The sequence below is a fragment of the Tenrec ecaudatus genome, chromosome 13, assembly GCF_050624435.1.
Source record: "Tenrec ecaudatus isolate mTenEca1 chromosome 13, mTenEca1.hap1, whole genome shotgun sequence".
In the NCBI taxonomy this organism is placed as follows: Eukaryota; Metazoa; Chordata; class Mammalia; order Afrosoricida; family Tenrecidae; genus Tenrec; species Tenrec ecaudatus.
In genome coordinates, this window is record NC_134542.1 from 73179072 (window position 1) to 73203224 (window position 24153).

At 39.9% G+C, this 24153-nt stretch overlaps 1 protein-coding gene across 1 annotated transcript in view; it reads right to left on the reverse strand.

Annotated features, from left to right (window-relative positions):
• The window catches only part of CSRNP3 (cysteine and serine rich nuclear protein 3), a 79713-nt gene extending 56793 nt beyond the window's left edge, over positions 1-22920 (reverse strand). Inside the window, exon 1 of the mRNA XM_075530036.1 lies at positions 22773-22920. Coding sequence (XP_075386151.1) covers positions 22773-22920 — 148 coding nt within the window. The remainder of the gene's footprint in view (positions 1-22772) is intronic.
• Positions 22921-24153: the final 1233 nt, after the last annotated feature.

Sequence of the window (24153 nt, forward strand, 5' to 3'; positions counted from 1 at the left end):
TGAAGGAAGGCGGCACCGAGAGAAGCTGTGCACGCCTTTCGGGACTTGCGAGCGTGGGGAGCGTGCTAAATGATCTGAAGACAGGCCACTGAGTGGCGCAGCTGAAGGCTCGAACGAGCAAACTACACATTCCCATCTGTGGGAACGTGGAATAGGCTGCATAGGTGGAAATAGCAAGTGGGGGCTCACCAGGGCAAGAAGCAAGGGGTAAAGGAGGCCAGGGCAGCAGGGAGGGAGGACCAAACGTGTCCGTGAATGCATTCGTGCATTTGGGTGAGTACGCGTGTGAACTGGCCCTCGTAGTCAGAGAGAGCGTCTCAGTCTCTAGACAATAATATTCTTCCCTGTGCTGCTTTCCCCATTTCTTTATTGCTCCTGACTCACTTTAGGCTCCTTGGAAGTTGTTCCCAGCTTTCCCCAGCCGTGAAACTGGGTCCCTTGAGGACCAAGGCAGCTCATCTTTCTTCCTGGCTTCCCTTCTCCAGGCGGAGAAGGCGGAGGGGGAATTGTACCTGCTGGCAGGAAAGGGAGGGGACAAGCCAGGCCTGGATGCCGGAGCTGGCACCACCGCGATTAAGAAACGATGGAGGGAGCTGAGCAGAACAGAAATAATATTTAGGAAGAAAGGGTGTTGGGAAAGCTGCCGAGAGCAGAGAAGGTGCAGCGCCCTGCACCTAGACACCAGGATGCAGCATTGCTTGCCCCAAACACTGCAGGTGGTTTCTTTGGGGGACCGATTTCCAGCTGCCAATTTGTGATAATGTGACTACACCCTTCTGTTCTTTGCCAGTGGGGAAAGAAGCTGAGACACAATCAGAGAAGCGCGGTGATAGATTGGGTGGAAATTTCTCTGTGGACGAGGAGGCCAGCTGAAGAATTGTATGTGTATCTCTCTCTCTATGTGTCTATGTATATGTATAAGAGAGAGGATATTGGGAATTGCCAGCAAAGCTTGAGGTTGTTTAATCCATAGTTAATGATGACATTTTGAGGATAGAAAGGGAATTAGAAATCTACTATTGCTCAGATGAATTCCTTATATGAAAATGCGGGGTGCTATCAAATGAGAAGGCCTCCCTATATCCCCGAACAAATGTAAACTATGAGGCACTGCATGCATGAGCTACCAATGCTAAGCCCACCCACTGGGGGGTTAAGTTATAGCATATCATGGAAAAATCTATTACAATTGACCAGACGTGTGTTTCAATCGAGCCAAAAGAGTCACTATTATTCCATTGTGATACTTTTCAGACTGTGTGAGGCGACTTCAAAGAAGGTTTCAAAGGGGGAGGAAAAGGTAAGAGGAGGCTGCCCTTATGGTTGTTCAAATTCCGCATTCAGTGACAATCTGAACACCTAACAGGGGGTTAAGCTTCTCTGTAATAAATTACCTGCACTCTTGCCTCTCCCTAGCAACAATTTTAAGTATAACTCTACTTTAAAGGGTATTTGACTTTCGTTCCCTGCATGTTGCTCTCTTTCTGCCCTTTGTTGTTATTCTACAATTCACACACACTCTCGAACAATTAGGGGGTCTTGGCACTACGTATAAGAGACAAAACCATTTAAACTACTTTGGCTAAGACTGAAAACTTTGAGTCTGCTTTTATATCTATTTTATTTTTAAATCCTTTTTATTGTGAATTGGGTACATCAGTTTTAGGGAGGAACTCTGTTCTCCAACAATTCATACACATTTTGTTTCAAGTTATTGACTGCTGACCACAAGGAAACACTCATAATCCTACTTGTACACCGCTGCGCATTTAATTTCTCTTCCTTCTTGAACCCTTCCCTTTGCCCTTGATGCTTGTGCACATGTTACCCTCTTGATCTCAAAGGGAAGGCGTTTAAGGAACGCATAGCTCCTTACTGCTCCTCTTCCCTTTACAGTCTTATTGAACCACGGTGGTGAGTTCCGTCCCAGACCTACACTGTGACAAAAAGACCACAGTATCAGGGGTTCTACCATCTACATCTGACCAGTAAGTCTTGTCTTTTTTATGGTGTCAAGTTTTGTTCCATAGCTTTGAGTCCTTTTAAAACCCTAATATTTAACCACCTGGAAGGGAAGATTGGGATAGCTGGATCTATTGGTGCATCTATCGATCATCTAGCATATTGGTGCATCTATCGATCATCTAGCTAAAGGAAATTGAGAAGTTGAAATGAAAAGGAATGTATTCCTAATATGTTGCAGCATTTTAAAACAAGAATGGTCTCGTAAATTCACACAATAAAAATAATACAATTCAGCAGGGCAGTCTGAGGGGGCTTTGAAATGAAAAGATAAAGAATTTTTTTGCTAAAACTGTTTGAAGCTCTTCATATATGCCTCCTCTTCTAAACTCCAGCATGTTACCAAATAGTTCTTTAAGCCTTACTACAAGTTTTGTTTTCTGAAAGAGAACTCTTAATTTCAGTGAATTGTTCGTTCCACAGTCATTCAACATATGAGGAAGCTTCAAAAAGTTTATGGGGAAATGCCATTATCTTTTCCATAAATGCTTTGAAGCCCTTTGAATAGAATTTTCTCTGTTTGAGCTTTGGGCAGGAGAGAGATGCCCCAATTCATGATGAACAAGTTTCTAAAACTATGTAATTTGAGAAAACATCCCGTAGTTTAGTTCTTGATTCACATTATCTTCCTCCTGAACACTCTAACTCTTCAAAACCCAGGTGACGAACTCTGTAAATTTTATAAAGCCTAGTTAAATGGCAATACTCTTTAGGTGGTTAGTAACTATTGGGTAGTGTTGATGACAATGACAGTTGCATTAATAAGCAAAGTGTATGCCAAGTTTTGAGAGGGAAAAGAAAAGACACTCATAGTTTTTCAATCAACTACTTGGAGACAACCCAACAGAAAGACTTAGCATTGTAGTTATGAAAAGTCTCAGGTGAATGCTGGTATCTGACGATCGTCTATGGACAACAATTTTCCAACACTGCCCACTGTGCTTGTCAGCTGAGATGATACATTTTCACTTGCTTTGTTACAGTGTTGGAAACAGACATCACAGAATTAGGGCCAGACATTGTCAATGGAACAGAAAGAATCTGATCATGTGGTCATCCCGGAATGGGATCTGACCCTGAAATTCAGAGATGCAAATTCTAACCGAAGGATCTAGCACAGAATCTTAAGAGTACAAGACTAGAAGTAGTTGAAAAACATAAGAGAAAAAAGTTGGGTTACTAAAAAACCAAAAAAACTGAAATAAAGCACATCCATATGTATGTATATGTATGGATTGTGGTAAGAGTTGTATGAGTCCCTAATAAAATGTAAAAGAAGAAAAGAGAAAAAAATGATTAGGGCAAAGACTGTACAGATGTGCTTTATACAATTGATGTATGTATATGTATGAACTGTGAAAAGAATTGTATCAGCCCCAATAAATTGTTAAAATAAAAAAAATTTAAAAAAAAACTTTAAAAACAAACAACAAAAAAAAACTGAAATAAAAATATCATTCACCGCCCAACATCTTAGTTTTAAGAATATGTAATGAGTGAGGTAATGAGTTTCTGAAAATTAGCATGATACATTTTTCTATTAGAATACATTAAATTTTGGTCACCCCAGCATTCAAGAGAGCTAACGTGCAGAGAAAAATTGAAAACAAAAACCTAGGGATTGGCTCATCTCCAGTCAGGGTGTGATGTAACAACGATGAAAAATACAACTTTCCTCTAGTTCCTAAATGCTTCCCCCCTCCCGCACTATCATGATCCAAATTCTCCCTTGCAAGTCTGGCTAGACCAGAGGATGTACACTGGTACAGATAGGAACTGGAAACACCGGGAATCCAGGCAGATGATCCCTTCAGGAGCAGGGGTGTGAGTGGTGATACTGGGATAGTGGAGGGAGAGTGGTTTGCAAAGGGGGAACCGATTACAAGGATCTACATGTGACCTCCTCCCTGGGGATGGACAACAAAGTGGGTGAAGGGAGACATCAGAGAGGGCAAGATATGACTAAATAATAATTTATAAATTATCAAGGGTTCATGAGGCACAGGGAAGCGGGAAGGGAGGGAAAAAATGAGGAGCTGATGTCAGGGGCTTAAGTGGAGAGCAAATGCTTGGAGAATGAGAAGGGCAATGCATGTACAAATGTGCTTTACACAATTGATGTATATATGGATTGTGATAAGAGTTGTATGAGCCCCTAATAAAATGATTAAAAATAAAACTACAATACTGTAGCATTCTGGGCAAAAACACATTGCAGATATATGCAATAGAGCTTATTAACATTTAATGGATAAGTTCCATTAAGTTATTATACATTCATAAACATAGAAACGTTGTGCTCTCCATAAACTCTGTATTAAACATTCAACAGTATAACCCAGTTTGTAATCTGCAATGACTTACATGAAATCACATTTTAATACATTAAAAAAAACCCAAACGACCTAGGGATTATAAAAAAGAATTAGGGATAACCCAATATTCCTGAAGATGTTTAAAAACGCACACATTTATTTCAAATTTTATTTGTGTAAAGGACACATAGCATAGAGTTGATAAATAATAAAACATGAATAATTGTTATTATAATTCTATATAATCAATTGCTTCTCAAGAATGTATCAATTGATTTTGTCTGATTTTTATAACTGTGGTCAACCTGAGGTTGCAATAAATGGATGGACATAATTATTGGTTGACATTTTCATTTAGGTAAATGAGTCAGAAGAAAGTGAAACAATGAAGACATGTTAAGACTTCATTCGTTCAACAATGACATGAGTGACTTCTTTGTTAATTGAATAAATATTTTTAATAAAATGAATATTTATTCAATATTATAGTATTCATTATCTAAAAGCTACAGAAAATATAAACCTTAAACTTTAATTTGTATTTTGCACTCTTTTTCTTTAATGGAGTGTTTAAACAACCACCAAAATGAAACAAATCAATCCCTGAAGTACGTGTCAATGTCCATGGTGTAAATATCCCTCCATGGTTGGTTTTAAGCTACTGGCCTCCCATCACTGAAGATGGGCTTGGGAATAGTTATGCGATAGTATTTCCACCACTGAGACATACTGAGGGCAAAGAATCTCAAGAGCATCTATAATAACAAAATATACTAACATAATTAAGAAATGAGTTTTGAATGCCTATTACTCTTGCTTAGTATAACTTATTTAAATTTATTAATTGAAGTTTTTAATAATGGCTAGATTTAAAAGGCAGCTCACAATATTTCTCACGATTTAATGACTGGCTCTTGCAAGCTGTTGAAGATCACACTAGCACATTTCTGGATTAACTGATAAGTTATTAATATTTTATGGTAATGATCAAACCATAAAATAAACACAACAGGAAATAGAAATGAGCTACCAGATAGGTGAAAATAACACTTCAAAAATTCTGTTTGGATATTAGTAATTGATATTTTCACCCAAGTACCTTTAAATTTTTGGTAAAATAAACACAAGGTAATCTATACCCAATCTGTACACATGCAGAAATAGGTTACTCAGGAATTTCAATACAACTGACTGCTGCTGTTGATGTAATCCCATTTTTAAAATAGAAGAACTAATTAGTTACTGAGAATAATCACAAAAACAATGTTAAAAAGATATTTGCATAGGATAAATCGTATTTTATATTTTGGCAAGCATCTTGCAGTTTTGTAAACTATCTCATATACAATATAAAGGTTACCTTTGTGGAAGTTAGAGAAAAGTTGTCAAATGATATGCGTATTTATTTTTCTTGGTAATATAAATAGTATACAATGAAAACGGACTGAACCTATTTTAAAAATTCATTGAGTTTTTTTAATGCTTAGAAAATTAACATTCAGAGAGAACTCTGTGAGTGTTAGAATAAAACTTTTACTAAGAATCACATATCAAAGAAAAAGTAGGTTTTAGTGAGCAAGGGGTTTGAGGCAACCAGAGAAAAGTCTGTGACTAAGAATTCAAACACTGTTATGTCACTGGCCTGGATTTCAGTGTTTCCACCACTTACTAATGGTGGGATCCTGAACATATTACTAACAATTTCTAAACTTTGGTTTTCTCTTCATTGACATTAGGATTAAATGCAGTATGTATTTCAAAAGATTGCTGTGAGCATTAAATGTGTTCATCTTTGTGAAGTCCAATAGCAAACATTTTTAAAGGCTCACCTTTCTTTTTCCTTTGAAAAGACACCTGCCCTGGGTTTGCAAGGTTGGAATGGATTGAGTCTTCCATGGAGAGTGGCTAATTGGAACAGTAGCAATTGATTTCATAAAGTGTGTTACTGTTTTGGACTCTCGCTGTCTGCGCTGCTGGCCTGAGCCAAGCACAGGGCTCCGTCCTGCAATGCACTTGCATGCCGTCACTTTTCTTTTCCCGGGCCTACACTCACTCGAGCCCTGGAGACGATGTAGGCGCGGGTTGGGCAGTTAGCTGAAAGGTCGGTGGTTTAAACTCACCAGCTGCTCTGCAGGCAGAAGATGAGGCGATCCCAATAAAGTCGCACAGTCACAGTAATACCACAGAATGCGGGACTGAGTGAGTTGGCATTGGCTTAATGGCAGTGGGTTTGGGGTTTCATCTGCGCCCCTGCTCTGAAGGACTAGTTCATTCTGGCTGTGCGTCAGCGTGGAACTGTGGTCCACAAAGTTTTCTTTGAATCTTTCAAACCAATTTTATTGGCTATTGTTGCAAGATATATGTTCTTTTACCATTTTTATCTCGTTGACTTCAATTATCAACCTCCACTAGGAAGGCATACTGCACACTTTGTGTGAACATCCAGCCACAAATGTAATTCATTGATTCATCAAAGATGACTGAGGTCCTCCTAGGTCTAAGAGGTTAAATAGATATTGTATAAGAGATTAAACAGAGTTAGAGATTTCAGATCTTGGATATACTAAGAGGTTTTGACTTTGGTGAACAACTTTGATAAGTCGTGGTGTAAATTCTTTGAAATTCCTGTAACATGTAAGGAGCTATTTTTAACATTTGTTCAAAGTACATTTTGTTGTTGTCAAGAATACCCGAGGTAAAACATAAGTCATTCCAACTATTTCCACATGCGCCATCCAGTGACATGGATTATATTGTTTGAGTCGTCCAGCCAGGTTGTCCCCCTGCTATGAAAATAAATGCACTGCCCCCTGGACTCCTGCCTGAGAGTGAGTAGTCCTGTCACTCTGCTTCCACAGACAAGGCTGCTAGAATGGCTGCGTGCTGGGAAGTGCATCACCAGGCTATTCTTTCAAGGCCCCTCGGAATGGAACATCCAACCTTGCAGTCTGGTCACAGTTTGCATGGATGGCCCAGACTTCATTCCCACCCTGTGCTGTTTTTTCTCTCCTCCCTCTCTAATTCACTTTGCACACTCCAGTTACAGTCCATTTTGTCTAGTAAATTTTTGTTGATAAATACTTTAGAGAAATTTACAGATATCCTCAGGCCAACACTTCCTTTTCTGTCCTGCAGTTTACAGAAAAGACACACTTCATTGATGCTCTCATGGTGCCTTAGAGTTCAGGGGAACGCATCCAAAGACTTCATGCAAACACTTGCTGCGACTGTTTCCCATAAATCAGTCTTGGCATGCTCTCCTAAAAGCGCTCACATGTTTCCATTAAAATGGTCTATTAGAGAGCTCTGCAAATGGCTGGCAGTAATGAGCCCACAGATATATTTAAAGCCTGATGTGGTCAATCAAGGGGGAGGCATCTGCCCAAACACTCCTCTCCGCAGCTCTAAAGCACTTCCTGCAGAGAAGGCAGGCTGGCTGAGAGGGGCCACAATGCTCAGCCCTGCCTCTCCCTTGTAGCTCCATTAGCATCCCTCCCTCTGCTCTTTTGGCATTGATGCAATGAAAATAAAATAACCTGCACAAAAGGCTGGAGCTAGCTCAGCTGCAGAAACATTCGAAAGGCCATAGAATGGTGGGAAGGTCAGTCATGTAGTTGAAGATACTTTGGCATAGATAAGGGTTCCTAAAATAATCTGCCAAATGCCCCCATATTCGGTAGATAAGTAAGGTTGAGCCCACCAATATTAAAATCCAATGAACAAATAGTTAGATGAGACAAGTGGAGGATTTAGTTTTATAAATAAGACTATAATATCAAATGACTATGCTTCTAAAAATTGATGCTTTTAAAAATTCTTTAAATAAATCAGTTCTCCTAATTACTCATTTTTGTGACTTTTCTTAGAAAGTTTTTAATTAGGCTATCTCTTTGTGGTAATGAGATGTCTCTGATAAAATGTTCCCAAGTTTCAGTTTAAAATGATGTTAATTTTTAAGATCGTTAAGTAAAATAATATTTCACTCCTCTCTAATGTTTCTCTGCCCACAATCTGACCACTACCATTTAATTCCATTTTCCACAGACTTTTTTGAATCCCCATCGTTCACACCTCCTTATTTCAACCATTGCTGGCATTATCACTCAGTCCCTCTATTTAAACTACTTTTATCATAATTGTAATGCTTTACAGTTTAAGTACATTTTTATATTTAATTAAGACAAGCCAAAACACAACCAATTAACTTGATTTTCATTTTTTATTTTAAGGAACCAACCAACTAAATTCACCAAGTAGAATGTTCTATTGAACAATGAACAGTGCGGTAACTGAACACAGCACAAATATCAAAATTATCAAGATCTCCTCAGATATGACTCTATACATAACTCAATCAAAAATGACTACCAGAGGCATACTATTTGGGGGAAGAGGTGTCTGAATCTCACGCAAAGCATATTATCTTGAAAATCAATCTATTCCCATTCTCACATTTTACAAAGAGAGCAATTGAGAGGTGGTTTAATAATTTGACTAAGGTCAGAACCAGTTGTAATTGAACTAAAGCCAGAGGAGATCTTCCAGCTCCTGGATTCTGCCTTCTCAAGGATAACAAACGGAATGCATTGAGAATGAAACACCACAGCAAACTCACTCTTTTTCTTTAAAAGAAAGCCAACTACCTTAGTTATGATCAACTAAAGGAATAATAATTTCTTCCTCACAAGAGGGAAACAAAAAAGACTGTGCAGGGCATACTGGGGAACATTGCATATTACGTCTTTTCACAAAATACAATTACCAGGTGTGATTTTTTTCTAAATATCACTTCTGTAGCTTAGAGTTTAACATCTGGGGAAGCTGGGACTACCTGTATATTCGACCTGCCTACATCTCAGGAAGCTAGGAGTATGCACACACTTACAGGCGATGAATGCATGTGGGAAGCTTGCAGCAAAATATCTGACAGTACCACCTGGCTTCTTCGTAACACAAGGAGACTCGGAAGGTATGTATTAAATTAGTTCTGCTTAATGACTAAATTTAGCCTTCCATAATGTAAGACATAGATGAGTTATATGGATTTAGGGAGGGTGCAACAAACTTGGAATTAAGTAGGCAGGTTTGAGCTACATTCATATTTATTTAAGTTGTGACTGTATAAGAAAATGTAAATAAGACAGGAACAGAGTTTTGAAAATCTCAGCTGGCTGGAATAACAAGTGAAATCTAGCAAGACATCATTACTAAGCTAGATAGGAGGTTCTGATGAAGAATTCAGAATTCTAATAGTTGTATGAACCCCTAGTATAATGATTTAAAACAACAACAAAAACCAACCATTGGTCCTTAAGGTAAACTTGAGAAACGGGACCCAGCCCTCTGATCTGAGATTTAGAAGAGAGCCAGGTGCCCTTTGGAGACTTTGTGAAGATGTTAGTGATGTTTAAATCAAGTCAGAGTGAGCGGGTCACATTGACACACACACAAAACCATCAGAATCCCCGGTGGTTCCGGGGAGCGATTCTGCTACTAACCATACAGGTGGCGGTTCTATTCCACAAGCTGCGGACAGCACAGCGATGTGGTGATCTGGTTCTGCGAAGACTTGTAGCCTTGGGAGCTCTATGGGGCAATTCCCCTCTGTTCTCCAGGCCACGATGAGTTGGAATCAACTTCAGAGCAGAGGATGGGGATCTTCAATTTAAAAAAATCAACACAACAAAAAATGAACTATACTGGTATGAAGTTAGTTTCTGACTTGGCAATGCCTTTTTCCTTGGCTGTTTCAAATGAGAGTGAAGGTGAAACTTGGATTCCCTCCTGTGTCTTAAAAAGCTCCCACATAAACAGCTGTGCGGCATCCAATTAAACAGTGATGCTTCTGCCTGGGAAAGCTATATGTAAGCACATGGAATCAGAAAGGTACATGCTAGGAATGTGTAATTAGTTGGCATCGACTTGATGGCAGTGAGTTTGCCATATGGATTGATAAAATAACTGATAAATTAGAATCCAGGCAAAGTACTACAACATCTATCAAAATTAGACAGTTCATAATTTAGTGTTCATTTCCACTAATGTCCGTGCCACTATGAAGTTCCAGTGTTAATTTATTTTTACTCTAAAGATCAGGCATACTAAAAAATTTAAAAAAATGCAACCTTTCAGAAAACTAAATGTTATCTATCAAGTATTCAATAGTACTGGAGCGAGGCTCCAGTCTAGGCACTGGGAAAAATACACAGTAGATATATTTTCACAAATAGTGTGCCTACGTAAATAAAGTGCACACAGAAATAATGAGATTATGTTTACAATAAATAAACTAAAAGTCTTAAAGAGCAGCCCCTGCACACACACAGCATGTGCCTTGTGCGATTTCCAGAAGTGACTTTTGGCCACATTCATTCTCATTCTCAGTCCAAAGGGGCTGGTCACTCTGGACCATGTTTGCATCATGAAAGAATAAGCTGTGCTGCACAAATCAGAGGAGTGCTCTGCTGTGATGGCTCTGTGTCCACTTAGCCACACCTAAAGCCCTGGTGGCTAGCGGTTACACGTTGGGCTGCTAACAGCAAGGTCAACAGTTTGAAACCACCAGTTGCTCTGAGAGAGAAAGATGAGGCTTTCTCCTCCTGTAAAGATCTGGAGGCTTGGAAATCACTGAGCAGTTCTATATTTCCCTATAGAGTCCGTATGAATTGGCATGAACTCTACGGCAGTGATTTTTTTTTGTTTGCTTTTGTAAGATGATGTGGGTGGGGTCCAATCTCTCCATCAGGTCTCAGCTCCACGACATCTCTTTGGGGATGTGGCCTTTTTATAAGAGAAGCCCCTCTCTGTCTGTCTGTGTGTTTGGATGCTATGTCTGGTTTCTGGGACCAACAAACTTGTGGTCGGCTGCCCTTGGGGCTGTAGATGCCCTGTCCTTTCCAGCTGGCCTTGGTCCCCCTGACCTGAGATCGTTCTGCCCCGCCTTCCTGCAACACGTGCATGAATCTGGATCAGCCTCCAGCTAGCACCTGACCCAGGGACATGAGTTGCATTGGGTGGGGCTGCTTCCTACATGCAAATTTCTCTCTTGATAAAAAGTTCTTTCTTACACATATATGAGTATCATGGGTTTTGTGTCTCTGGAACACTCAGTCCAACACCTCTAATGGGAAAATAAGCAACTGAAACTGCATTTGCTCAGAGGTCGTTCTCCGCATACCTGAGAACAGAGGCATTCCTTGCAGTCCATCTGCACCTGGCACGTCATGCAGAGGTTCCCAAGAAGGGATGCACCTGGGGCTGCCTGAAGCCTGGCAACAGGCTAGTGCAGAGGTGGGTGCACACCACCCAGGCTCCTGGGGGTCCCTAGGTTGCCCGTCAGACACATCTTGCTCAAGCAAGATGCATGATCCTTCTGCATCTGACTCTCATACCCACACCGGGGGGTCTGCCCAGGCAGTAGATTCAATGGGCCTGTTGTGAAGGCCAGTCGGGGTTGGAGCGGAATGCAAGAGACTCCAGTGTACTGGTTTCTCCTGACGGAGTGGCCTATCTGCTGAGGAATTTACAGGGTGCCGAACCAAATTATCCCTGCACCAGAAACAGCAATTTCCAGGGTAGCGCACAAGGAGCCCTGCCTGGAGAGGGGCTGCTTAGGAGTTAGAGGGGAGGCTGGGGAGTGTCTGCTCCTGGCAGCCCAACTCCCATGAGACGGGCACCGAGAGAAAAATTTAACACAAACAAACTGGGCAGAGAGAGACAAAAAGTAAAGACAGCAGCATGCAAAACTATTGGGACAGCCTGCGTGGAAACGAAGCTCAGGGAGGTTGTGCAGCATGGCAAAGCGTATCAAGTGCACACTGTTGGTGTGAAGCCATGGCAAGCTGTGCATCCCTTCAGAAGGGATCAGGTGTGCACACGAATAACTACAATGCAAAGCAGGATGCAGGTAATCTTGCAAAAATGCTAACAGGAGTTTCTACAGAAGCTGGATCGCACGCATCTCATCTGTGTTTGGATTTCCAGCTCCTGATGCTAGTGCAGTGCAAGGCAAGTGGTAAAGGCCGAGAGTCCGCTCATCCATTCATGCATCCATGTGTTTTTTCAGTGTTTAATAGGTGCTGGGCACACAGAAACCTCGTTCCAGCATATATTCATTTTTTCAGAACATGTGGATGTGGGATATGAAAAGGGGGTACAAGATGACAGGAGGTCACGAAGATGCAGTGTGAGGAGGAGGTGGGGGAGTGCGCGGAGGAATCTGAAGGATACTCGGTGTCTGAGATGGGAGAGAAACTGACTGCAGGCAGCTAGTAGGATAGACAGTCCTGTGGCAACCATGAACACAGACGGAGGAGCTTCAGAACTGGAATTGAAGATGGTGGAATTTTCCCGTGAATTCTTGAAGCCCTCTCATAAACACATATTTTGCCACTATCTCCAAAACATTTGAAAAGGTGGGTGGGAGGTGGGGAGGATGTGGACCAAAAAAAAGGTGGGTGGGAGGCAGGGAGGATGTGGACTTCAATATTTGTGAAGTAGATAAGAATCTTGCCCTACCAAAAGAAAAAGAGGAAAAAGAGGAGAGAGAGAGAGAGAGAGAGACTGAATGATGGCCAAGGAGAGAAAGCACGAGGTTTTCACCAGTGGGGCAGGGAGAGGAAGGCAGAGGGAGAAAAAGGAACTGTCTGATTTCGGAACACCGGCAGTCACTGGGTGAAGAATGGCATCTGTCCTAAGTGTGGCCTTGTAGGTAAATCAGCACAGGTGCCAGCAGCACTTAAATTGTGCCTTCCTTAAATGCAAGAAAAGGCTTGAAGCCTTTTGCAGGATTCAAAAGCTTCTTGTGCAGCCAGGTGACGGTGATGAAGAATTTGTTTCACGTAGCAGTTGGTTCAATCATTTCAACATGAGACCAGATCTATGTAACATTGAAGGACATTAAAGTGCATCGGAGGACGCTGACTTAGGTGCATACGGTAGCATATTTATGTACTGCACATTCAGAGAGAAAATAGGTAACTAAGAAAGGAAGGACACAGAAAGGAGGGAGAAGAGGAAAAGAGGGAAGAAAGGAGAGAAGGTGAGAGAGAGACTGTAAATCCAGCTTGTGGATACACTGCGAATATATCTCTGAACATTAAGTTAGACATTTATACAATTTTAGTAATAATGGCTCCTACTGTCATACAACATTTTAACATCAAATTCAATGCAAGAACGTTATAAAATATTTTGCAAACCCCTATCCTCCTGTAAGGCATCTATTGCTGGCATTCATGTACAATTGAAAATATCCTTCACCTCTTAATATTTTCACTTCCTAAATATTTTACATTTATCTGTATAAACACTCTACTTCAGAAAAAGTATTATATACCTTTTGGGAAATGTTTCATTTGCACAGCTTCTCATTACTCTTGTCAAGTGCCAAACACCTTGAGAAAGCACAGGGGAAAAAAATCACTCCTCTCTAGTGTCTCTGCAGCTCTCCTTTGACAGGGCTCAAGTGCAGGTGACTGCCTATTGAGCCACAGGGATTTGATGAAACCCAGTGTTACAAACACAGCATACAGAATCCAGCTGCTTCCATTTCAAGGGAAACATCGGGTATGACCTTGGCTTTTCCCTGGTAAGCATGCTAATTAGGTAGCAAAACTCAGAAGTTCAAGGAAAAAGGCATAATGCCTTAACTGATATGTACTTTTAAGCTTCTCCTGTCATAATAAGATAACAGAAAGCTTACACGGGATTTTCTACTACCATGGCTCCTGATACCTAGCAAAATATCTGATCAATTTTTACATTTGCAATGATAACAACATGTTATGTCACAGAATACATTAGTGCTTGTGAAACACAAGTACATGGGCTATTTTAAGTTTTTATGACAAGCCCAGGAAGAGTAAGTTTTAAACAAAGACAACCATATTTTAAAGAGCATCGATGTGAAACGAAATGTGGGTTTCTGATACTAGATAAGTTGACCCCGGTGGTGCATGAGGTTAAGGAACGAGCTGTCAAGTGCAAGGTCCATTTCCACCAAGTCCACCCCTGGCTTTAAAGGAAAAGAGAAGGCCATCAGCTTCTGTCAAGACTGATAAACCAGAAACCCCATGAAGCACTGCGACTTGAGTCTGAGGGTCACCGTGAGTCAGAAGCAACTTGACGAGCTGTTTTTGAATGTTACACAAATTTGATCATCTTTAGACAATTCTTTATTTTAAGATGATGATTTTTATTCTTGAAAGTAGAAAAATAAGTTAATATATAATTTATCAATTATAACATTTCCAACTGTTCAGCACCATAATTTAAAATCAAACTCACTGCCATCGAGTTGATTCCAACCCATAACGACCACATGGCATAGTGGATTCTGTATTGAGTTGTTAAGCACAGGTTAGCAGTTCAAAACCACCTGTTCCTCTGTGGGAGACAGGTGAGGCTTTCTGCTTTAGTAAAGGTTTGCAGCCTTAGAAACCCACAGGAAGAGTTCTCTGCCCTACTCGGTCTCTGTGAGTTTAACCCCATCCAAACAAGAGAACACCAAACCCAGTGCCTTCAATTTCATTCCGACTCGTCGCAAATCTATAGGACAGAGTACTCTTTACAGGAGCAGAAATCAGTGTCTTCCCCCCTCTATCACCATGGACTATATAAAATAATGTGCATTAGAATAACACAGATAAATAAATGCCTTCACTTGGATGAAATAGTAAATAAAACATGTTATTAGAATTTTCATATATTTCTAGAAACAAGACTCTCTCTTAATTACTACTCTCACACTGGTTAGAACACTTCAATGTTTTACATAACCAATAGCCTAGGCAGAATTTTTGTCTTTTGATTCTTTGTTATCTCCTGTAATATGAATAAAATATCTTTCTGATATTTTGTGTTTACTAGTGTTTTATTGATTGCAAGGACATTTCACTGTGTAGATCATAATAATCTATGGATAACATTGCAAACAAAAGGAATTTTAGAGCACTTTAATTGTGCTCATGAAGAACCTGTATACAGATCAAGAGACAGTTGTTGGAACAGAACAAAGGGTTAATGCACAGGTAATACAAAGGAAACGTGTGCATCAGGGTTGTATCATTTACCCATACTGTTCAATCTGTTTATTGAGCAAATGATCAGATAGGCAGGCCATATGAAGGATGTGCCGTCAGCCATCAGGACTGGAGGAAGACTTAGTCACAATCCTCATTATGCAGAGGGCAAAACCTTGCTTGCTGAAAACAAACTGAGCTTCAAGCACTTACGGATGAAGATCAAAAACGACAGCCTTCAGTATGAATTACTGAGTGTAAAGAAAATTAAAATCCTCACAATTGAACCAATAGACAGCATCATGCTAATAGAGAACACACTGATGTTGTCCAGGATGCTATTTTATTGGATCCAAGATCAATGCAGTCAACACAGTCAAAGCATCATTGCACTGGACAAGAGCTCTCCACAGTGGTAAAGAGCAAAGATGTATTTTGAGAACTAAGGCACACCTGAACAAGTCATGGTATTTTCAATAACCTCATGGGCATGTGAAAACTGCGAGATGAATAAGGAAGATCAGGGAAGAATGTATGCATTCAAAATGGCGAAAGGGTAAATGGAAGTACCATGGGTTGCCAGAAGAAACAAAATATATTCTAGAAAGAATCACAGCTAGGATGTGCCTTAGAAGTGAGGATGGTTATACTTCCTCTCACCCTTGGTGAAATTAGAGGGAAAGTGAAAAAGAGGAAGACTTTCAAGGACATGGACTGACATAGGTGCTGTAACTATGGACTCAAAAATATCAACTAGGTGGATATTGCAGGACCAAACAGTATTCGGTTGTTGGACATCTAACTCACTGCCTGTGTTACTCTGGGTAGAATAGAAAAAAATTCATAGACAATCATATATGTATAAGAGAGCTTAATATTAAAGCATAATTGAATATTGAGGAAACATCCCAGCCCAGGTCAGATAAAGATCACAAGTAGTCCATATGTTCGATACCAATCTATAAATTCCTCTTTGGACTCATGCAACACATGCAATGACGCCGAATGCAGAAAGATCACAGGCCAGTGGGTGGAAAGTCTTGTGGATCCAGTGGCAATGGAGGCATCTCAGTGCTGGAAGGGGTCTGCACATAGCTTCTTCAGCCCCAGTGTTCTAGTGTAGCTCCATGTGAATTGTCAACAGGAATGTCTCACAGGGAGTGAGTGTATCTGGCCTCCAGTGAACTATTTATCTCCTCCATGCCTCCAAATAAGATCATCAAGCTGCCACCTGATTGACAGGTTAGACTCCACCCCATCACAAGTTGCCAGGAGATTATGTAACTGCCACACTGCCACTGAGTGGATTTAGACTCATAGCAGTCCTATAGGGTGGGGTAGAACTTCCCCTTTTGGCTTTTAAGACATTAAATCTTCATGGTGTAGACAGCTTACTCTTTCTCTTGTTCCTTCTGACTGGCATAGGAGTGCTATAAATCAGAGCCCACTCTATTCCAACAAACTACAAAATGGCAATTTGGTAAACAAAGCAAGCTGTTAAGTGAAAAGAGAACTTTGGTCTTTCCAGGAAGATGGTGCCAAGGCAAAGGGGGAAGCTCCTGCCCCTCCCAAAACGGAAGCCAAAGCAAATGCTTTAACAGCCAAGAAGGCCGTGCTGAAAGGTGTCCACAGCCACACAAAAAAACAAGATCCGCGCGTCACCCACCTTCTGGTGGCCCAAGACCTTGAGACTAAGAAGGCAGCCCAAATACCCACGGAAGAGCGCCCCCAGGAGAAATAAGCTGGACCATCATGCCATCATCAAGTTCCCCTTGACCTCAGAGTTGGCCACGAAGAAGTTCGAAGAGAACAACACACTTGTGTTCATTGTGGATGTCAAAGCCAACAAACACCAGATCAAACAGGCTGTGAAGAAACTCTATGACATTGATGTAGGCAAGGTTAACACCTTGATCAGGCCTGACGGTGAGAGGGCATATGTTCGACTGGCTCCTGACTATGACCCTTTAGATGTTGCCAACAAAATTAGAATAATCTAAACTGAGCCCAGCTGGCTAATGCTAAATATAAACTTTTTCAATATATATAAAAAGGGAACTTTGAATAAATCCCTTATTGAATTATCTTCTAAAAGTTATGTAAGATCCCTGCCACATTTCATTTAATACAAAGTCAAATCAGCAACTTGGGAAACTAATCATTGCCAATTATCACTGATATTAAGTGATTAGCAGAAACATTTCAATAACTTCTTGGATAGCATAAACTAGGTCTACTGTATTCAATGGGGAAAAAATCTATGTTGGGCATATTAATGAAAATGTTTTTGCCAGTTGTCTGAAATCTTGTGTAATCTAGCTGATCACGCTCTTTCAATCTGCTGTTTTGCATTCAAGAACTCAACTGGGGCTACTGTCATGAATTCAGCTGATGAAAAAACCCCACACCTACAACCAATATTAACAAATAAAAAAAAAGCACATATAAAAATTCAAACATCAATTGAATATCCCAACAAAGCCAGTACCATATGCATTTGTTCAAGGAACCAAAGCACATTTTACTCTTACATGTATACAACCTTGCCTTGAGGAGTTTGTGTTCTTTTCTTATATAGATTTGTATAAAATTTTCTCTTCTATAATAATAAATTCATTGTATGTATGTCTTATCATAGTTTAATACACTAGTTTTCACTGTTGGCTTAAGTAATCCTTCCACCAGTTTTTGGCACTAGCGTTAACCACCACCATTTTCAGTTATGAATCTTTCTTCTTGTTTTTGATATTTCCCTGTTCACATAAGTTTTCTAAATTTCAGAATTTTATATATAAATATTTTATGGCTCTTATATAGACAAAATGCATTCTAAATTTCACTGCCAATAAAATAATGTGCTGGAAATTTGTATTGTGACTAACATAGACACTTAGGTATTAGGTTTTTATTTTATTTATTTATTTTTGCAGAAGGAGCACTAATTACACAAGAATGAAATGGCATCTCATTAGCATTGTTTTAGTCTGAGATTTATTATTATAAATAGTTGCTAATCATATTCCTTAAATGTTAATTATTTTAGAGGGAAGATGTAAGTGTTAATACTAATAATGCAATGTTTTTATACTTTAGAAAATAAACCTCTACCATATAATTGCAACTATTTTTCTCAGTTTAATTATTTATTCCCTGTATCTTTGTTTGTTTGTTTTTCTTATAACAGATTAGTTTAAACTTTTCTTATTAAATCCATTCAGTATTTTATGATATGATTTCCCCCCGCCCCTCCCCCACCTCGTATATCAATGCTCAGCTAATGGTCCACTCACTGGCTTAGAAATAGGCACCTTTTCGATGGTCTGATTTAGAAAGGTTTCAATTTAAAATCTCTGCGCTTCTTTAAAAAAGAAACAAAATCCTTCCAGATGCCTTATCCCTTGGTTTGAGTGGCCAAAAAAAAAAAAAGGAGGAAGAGTAAAAAAAAAAAGGAGGAAGAGTAAAAGTGAAATGGCCTTACAATTACCATAAGTTCACTTCAAATATATGAAAACATAAACACTCTGGGGCATATTTAAATAGGGCATAGGTTATGAGGCATTGATTTAAATTATGCCTACTCCTCACTTATTTACCATCTTGCTGACATTTCACATTTATGACAATGATTTGAACAATCTACTCCCCAGCGATTTTGCTCATTCATAGTGGCCGCATACATCTGGCAGTAACAGATGCTTTAAGGATTTGGTGGGAGTGGTGCTGGGTGTAAAGGTGAAGTGTATGCGTCTGGTTGGCTGGATCATGGTTCTCCGTGGTTTGGAGTTATACAATGATGTGCTTATCTACCATTGTTTGGTCGGATATCCTCATCCTCCATTTTCATAAAACAACCTGGTCTTTGGACCCCGTGTTGATAAATGAGGAGTGGGCATTTTTCTTTCCTGAATTTGCTAAAAAGGCACATTACAATATGAAAAGAACAATAACTTCTCATTTATCGAGGGTTCACAAGGGTGGGAGGGTAGGAAAAAGAGGGAAAAAAGAGGAGCTGATGCCAGGGGCTCAAATAGAAAGTAAATGTTTAGAAAATGATGATGGCAACATATGTACAAATATGCTTGATATAATTAATGTATGGATTAAGAGCTGTAAGAGCCCCCAACAAAATGATCTTTAAAAAGACACATTATAACCATTTATTACATAATAGTTTTCTATTTTTACGTACATTTTTCCATATGAACTATCTTGGTTTTCTATTTTTTATTATTATTTTATTGGGGACTCTTACAGCTCTTATAACAATCCATATAACCATTGTGTCAAGCACATTTGGACATGTGGTCATCATCCTTTTCAAAACATTTTCGTTCTACTTGAACCCTTGGCATCAGCTCCTCAATTTTTTCCTCCCTCCCCCACCCTCCCACCCTCATGAACCCTTGATAAATTATACATTATTACTATTTTTATATCTCACACCATTTGCTGTCTCCCTTCACCCATGTTTCTGTAGTTCATCACCCTGGGTGGGTGGGTGGGTGGGTGGGGGTTATACATCAATCATTACAATTAATTCCCCCTTCTCCCCCACCTTATCCTTACCCTCATGATATCGCTACTCCCAATACTGTTCCTAAGCGATTTATCTGTCCTGGATTCTGTGTGTTTCCAGCTGTTATCTGTACCAGTGTACATGCTCTGGTCTAGCTGGATTTGTAAGGTACAATTGGGATCGTGATAGTGGGGGAGAAGAAGCATTAAAGAACTGTAGGAAAGTTGTATGTTTCCTTGGTGCTACACTGCACCCTGGTTGGCTCATCTCCTCCTTGTGACCCTTTTGTGAGAGGATGACCAATTGTCTACAGATGGGCTTTAGGTCTCCACTCCTTCCCCCCTCATTCACATTGACATATTTTTCTATACTTTCTTATATCTAGCACACTCTCAAAATCTTTTAATTATTTTTCCTATTGTAATTTCATATGCAGAATGGAGTTTCAGCATTTATGATTTCTTTAAAAATATGTATTTTGTTCTCTTACTTAATAAGGAAGATTTTTATCACTCCTTCACCTTCCGAGAAAATTCATCGAGGGATATCATTGAGATCATATTCTTATATTTGCATAATCTGTCTCAACCCACCCATGACACCTTTTGTAGGTTTCAATATGTACACTTTAAAGATATGTTCAATGCGACATAATGAAAATGCAAGATGAGATATTAGAAAAAGCAGTATCTATTGGATGAGACACATATATATCCTCAGTTCAAATCTAATATGATCTTAGAAAAGATTCTTATCCTCTCTGGGCCTTCCCTATTTCCTCTGACAATTTTTCAGGATTTCCGTAAAGAGTAGGAATAAGTCACATAAACCTATTGAAGCATATCATGTATCCAATAAATATTGGATATTATCATGCTTTGGAATATAACATTGCTTAGTCCTTGACATTTTACAAAGCTCTTTCCTATAAAGGGGGTTTCAAAAAGCTTGTGGAAATAGAAATAAGATATGATGGAATTTTTCCATGAGCTTTTTGGTATCCCTTGTGTGTTTCCTCACTTACTGTTTGATTGTCATAAAACCCCGTTGCTATCATTATAAGTTTAGTATTAATATCATATATGCAAACATCAAGTATTTTTGAATCAAAAGTAAAAGTACATTTCATAGCACCATAATTTAGATCACATACAGCACATGTTAAATTTGTCTCTGAATATTCATTTTTCTGCTATATTAATTATAATTGTTCTTTAGTTACAGTATGCAATTAGTTTTGCTTGTTTATAAAATGCAATTGATGTAAATATATTTATGTCGTATTCAAAAGATTTATTGTGCTTCTCATGAACTCTAAAAAATGTGGCTGATTCCTTTGGCTCCCAAGGTTGCCAAAGTATGTTCTACTTTCTAGAACCAGACCAGTCAAAGCAAGTAAATTCTGATTCAGAGGGAGCCTCTGGGACTGCTCCAAGGTCTTTCCCAGGCTGCACATCTTCATGGAAGCAGATCTTCGAGACAGCTGGTGGGTTTGAACCACCAACCGTTTGCTTAGCAGTTGGGTTCTTTAAGCACTGTACCACCAGGGCTCCTACTTTATTAAATCTTACATTAAACTAACACAATTGACTCCTTAAATGGAAAATGACGATGACAACAGTACCGTTATCTACCATGCTATTGTGACAGATTGGAACCTTCCTGTTTAGAGAATTAAAAAAAAAAAACCAGTGTAATTACTACTGTCAGTTTGCATGCAAGGGGCCCTGGTGACATGGTAGATAAATGATTTGTTCCTGAATGGAAAATTAGTGGCTGGACACTCCCCCCCCCCCCCCTCGCACCCTCCCAGCAGGCAGTCAGCTTCTGCAAAGACAGCCGCCTGGGGAACAAAAGAAGTGTTTAATCTGCCCACAGAGTGGCTGTGAGCTAGAAGGGACTCAAAGGCAGTGAGCTTTGGTGTTGCTGATCGGTGTGTTAGTGTGTAACTTGTATCACCCTAAGAATTTCTTCTCCTAAGTGTTCAAACTACCTTGCCTGACTTGAAGGGTTGATATTATTGCATGAAAAAGAAAACAAATAAAGAAAAACAAAAACACATCAAATAGAAGGCATTGTCCTTTTAAAAATTTCTTTGTGGGAAGTAGTAGTATTTTCTTTGGGGAAGAGGACAGCTCTGGAAGCATCGTGGGGATGCACCGGTGCTAGCCCCGAGGTGAGCAGTTTGAAGCCACCAGTGGTCTTCTCCTGTAGAGTCACAGGCTCAGACACCCACAGGGCAGGTCTTCCCTGTCCTACAGGGCTGCCACGGGTCAGAGTGGACTCCACAGCAGTCAGCTGGTTTGGAATTGCGGATGAGGGGATCAAAGGGTGAGGCAGGATGGCAGGACAGACTACACACATTTGCATAGTGGGGCGTGTTTCTGTTCCTCGTGTCCTCTAAGGCAGGTGAGATTTAACCCTCTTCCATCCTAACCTAGAGCTGCAACTCCCAATCACATGTTGGTTTTTCTTACTGAACACCATTTCAACTGTAGAAGGGTGATTTTCTTTTCTTTTCTTTTATTTGAGGCTAGATTTATTCTCAGCCCTGGTTCTGGGCCTCTGTGTCCATCACTGGAAAATCATCAATGGTACAGCACCATTTCTCATCCACTCAGTTGGCTGACATAATCATATGATCCACTGCAAAAAGTGATCCCAATAAAACAATTGATCACATTGATTAAAAATTATTAAAGGAAAGGAAAGAAAATAAACTACATCGATTAACAAATATTGGTGTCTTTCAGTACATCATTTTTTAGATCAATTGCAAAGACGAAAAAAACAAAACAAGCATAAATTGAAATGAAGATTAAAAAAATATGACCAAGCTGACAATTGGTCTTACTGCAGGCCTACACAATCCCCCTCAGATACAAGCTCAGTACTCACGGGTGAGATGATTAGAGGTGGATGGATTGACACTGTCCCCACTGTCAGCACTTTCACTGCCGGAAACGTCATCATCTGATTCCCGCACAGAGGAGCAGGGTGAGGAACCGTCAATTTCTTCAAACTTCCTCTTTAAAATTCCACTCATCGCTGCGATGCTGTCACATGTACCTGGAGCAGGAACAGGAGTAATGAAGCGGTGAGATGCTTGACCATGACGGCACAGCCAAGGTCTCTGGAGTCATTTTTATGGGGCTTTTAATACAGGAACGGAACTATAGCATTTTCCCTGTAAGGACAACTAAGCGTACTCTGTTTCCCCTCCTTATTTTCAAAATGAACATAAAATCACATTAAATATGATCACTTGGCTATTTGGTTATCAAGATGGATCGGTTTTTTAGACATAGTTTGTTTTTATGTTAGTCCTCAATTTCCTTTCCATGGGAAATCCAGGTAAACCACTTATGTCTGTGAAATTCTGCAAAAAAAAAAAAATGAATGCTGATGCCCCCCCCCCCCCCAAAGTTCTAAGGGAATGCTGCTTCATTAAAACTCCACTTACAAGAATCAGGTAAGCACGAAGTTTCAAAATTCAGGAAGCACGAATCTGAGGGCAATGACGCTGGTACAATCAGTTCAAAAGCTTAGGTAGTTCCTATTTCAGTATTGCAATAAGTGATCTGTGTTTCCATACCACCTTGTTGCTGAATCTGTTGCTCTAGAATGAAACACTTTCTGTGGCCTTTTACCTGGGAGTGAATACAAATGGAGTGGGAGGCGTGGAGAGTGGTTAAATCAATCTTTTCTCTACAATGTATGAGCTTCCCTTTATCCTTGGGCTGCCCTTTCTCCACCTCCACCATGCGCCTTGACATACGCACAGTCAGCTAATGAGCACAAATATTCCTTGCAGTGTAGGAGTATATTTAGAAATACTAAGCTATTTAGAAATTAGCTTAGATATATGTATAGGGTCTTGCATGGCGACGTTAGGCTAACTAAGTTTATGGTATTACTAAGTTGATTCTATCTCACACTTATTTATGTTAGTGGGTCTTAACTCTCCTTTGGTGTCACAAAGTCATCTGTCATTTCTCTGCCAGGGGACTGCTGAAATTTCCCCTTCTCTGCTCCGCCCTTTTCTTAGCCGGGGTGGCTTTTCAAGCCCCAATTCAGTGGTTTTCAAAGTGTGATACCTGGGTCAGCAGTCTCCTAATTGATGGTGTACAATGTACATTTTCAGATCGTACCTCAGATCCACTGAATCAGACCCAGCGGTGGGGTCTAATGCTGTTTTAGGACATTCTCCAAGTGATCCTGATGAATATTCATATTCAAGGCCACTTGTGTAAAGTTTAGTCTCTCGCTCGCAATTTCT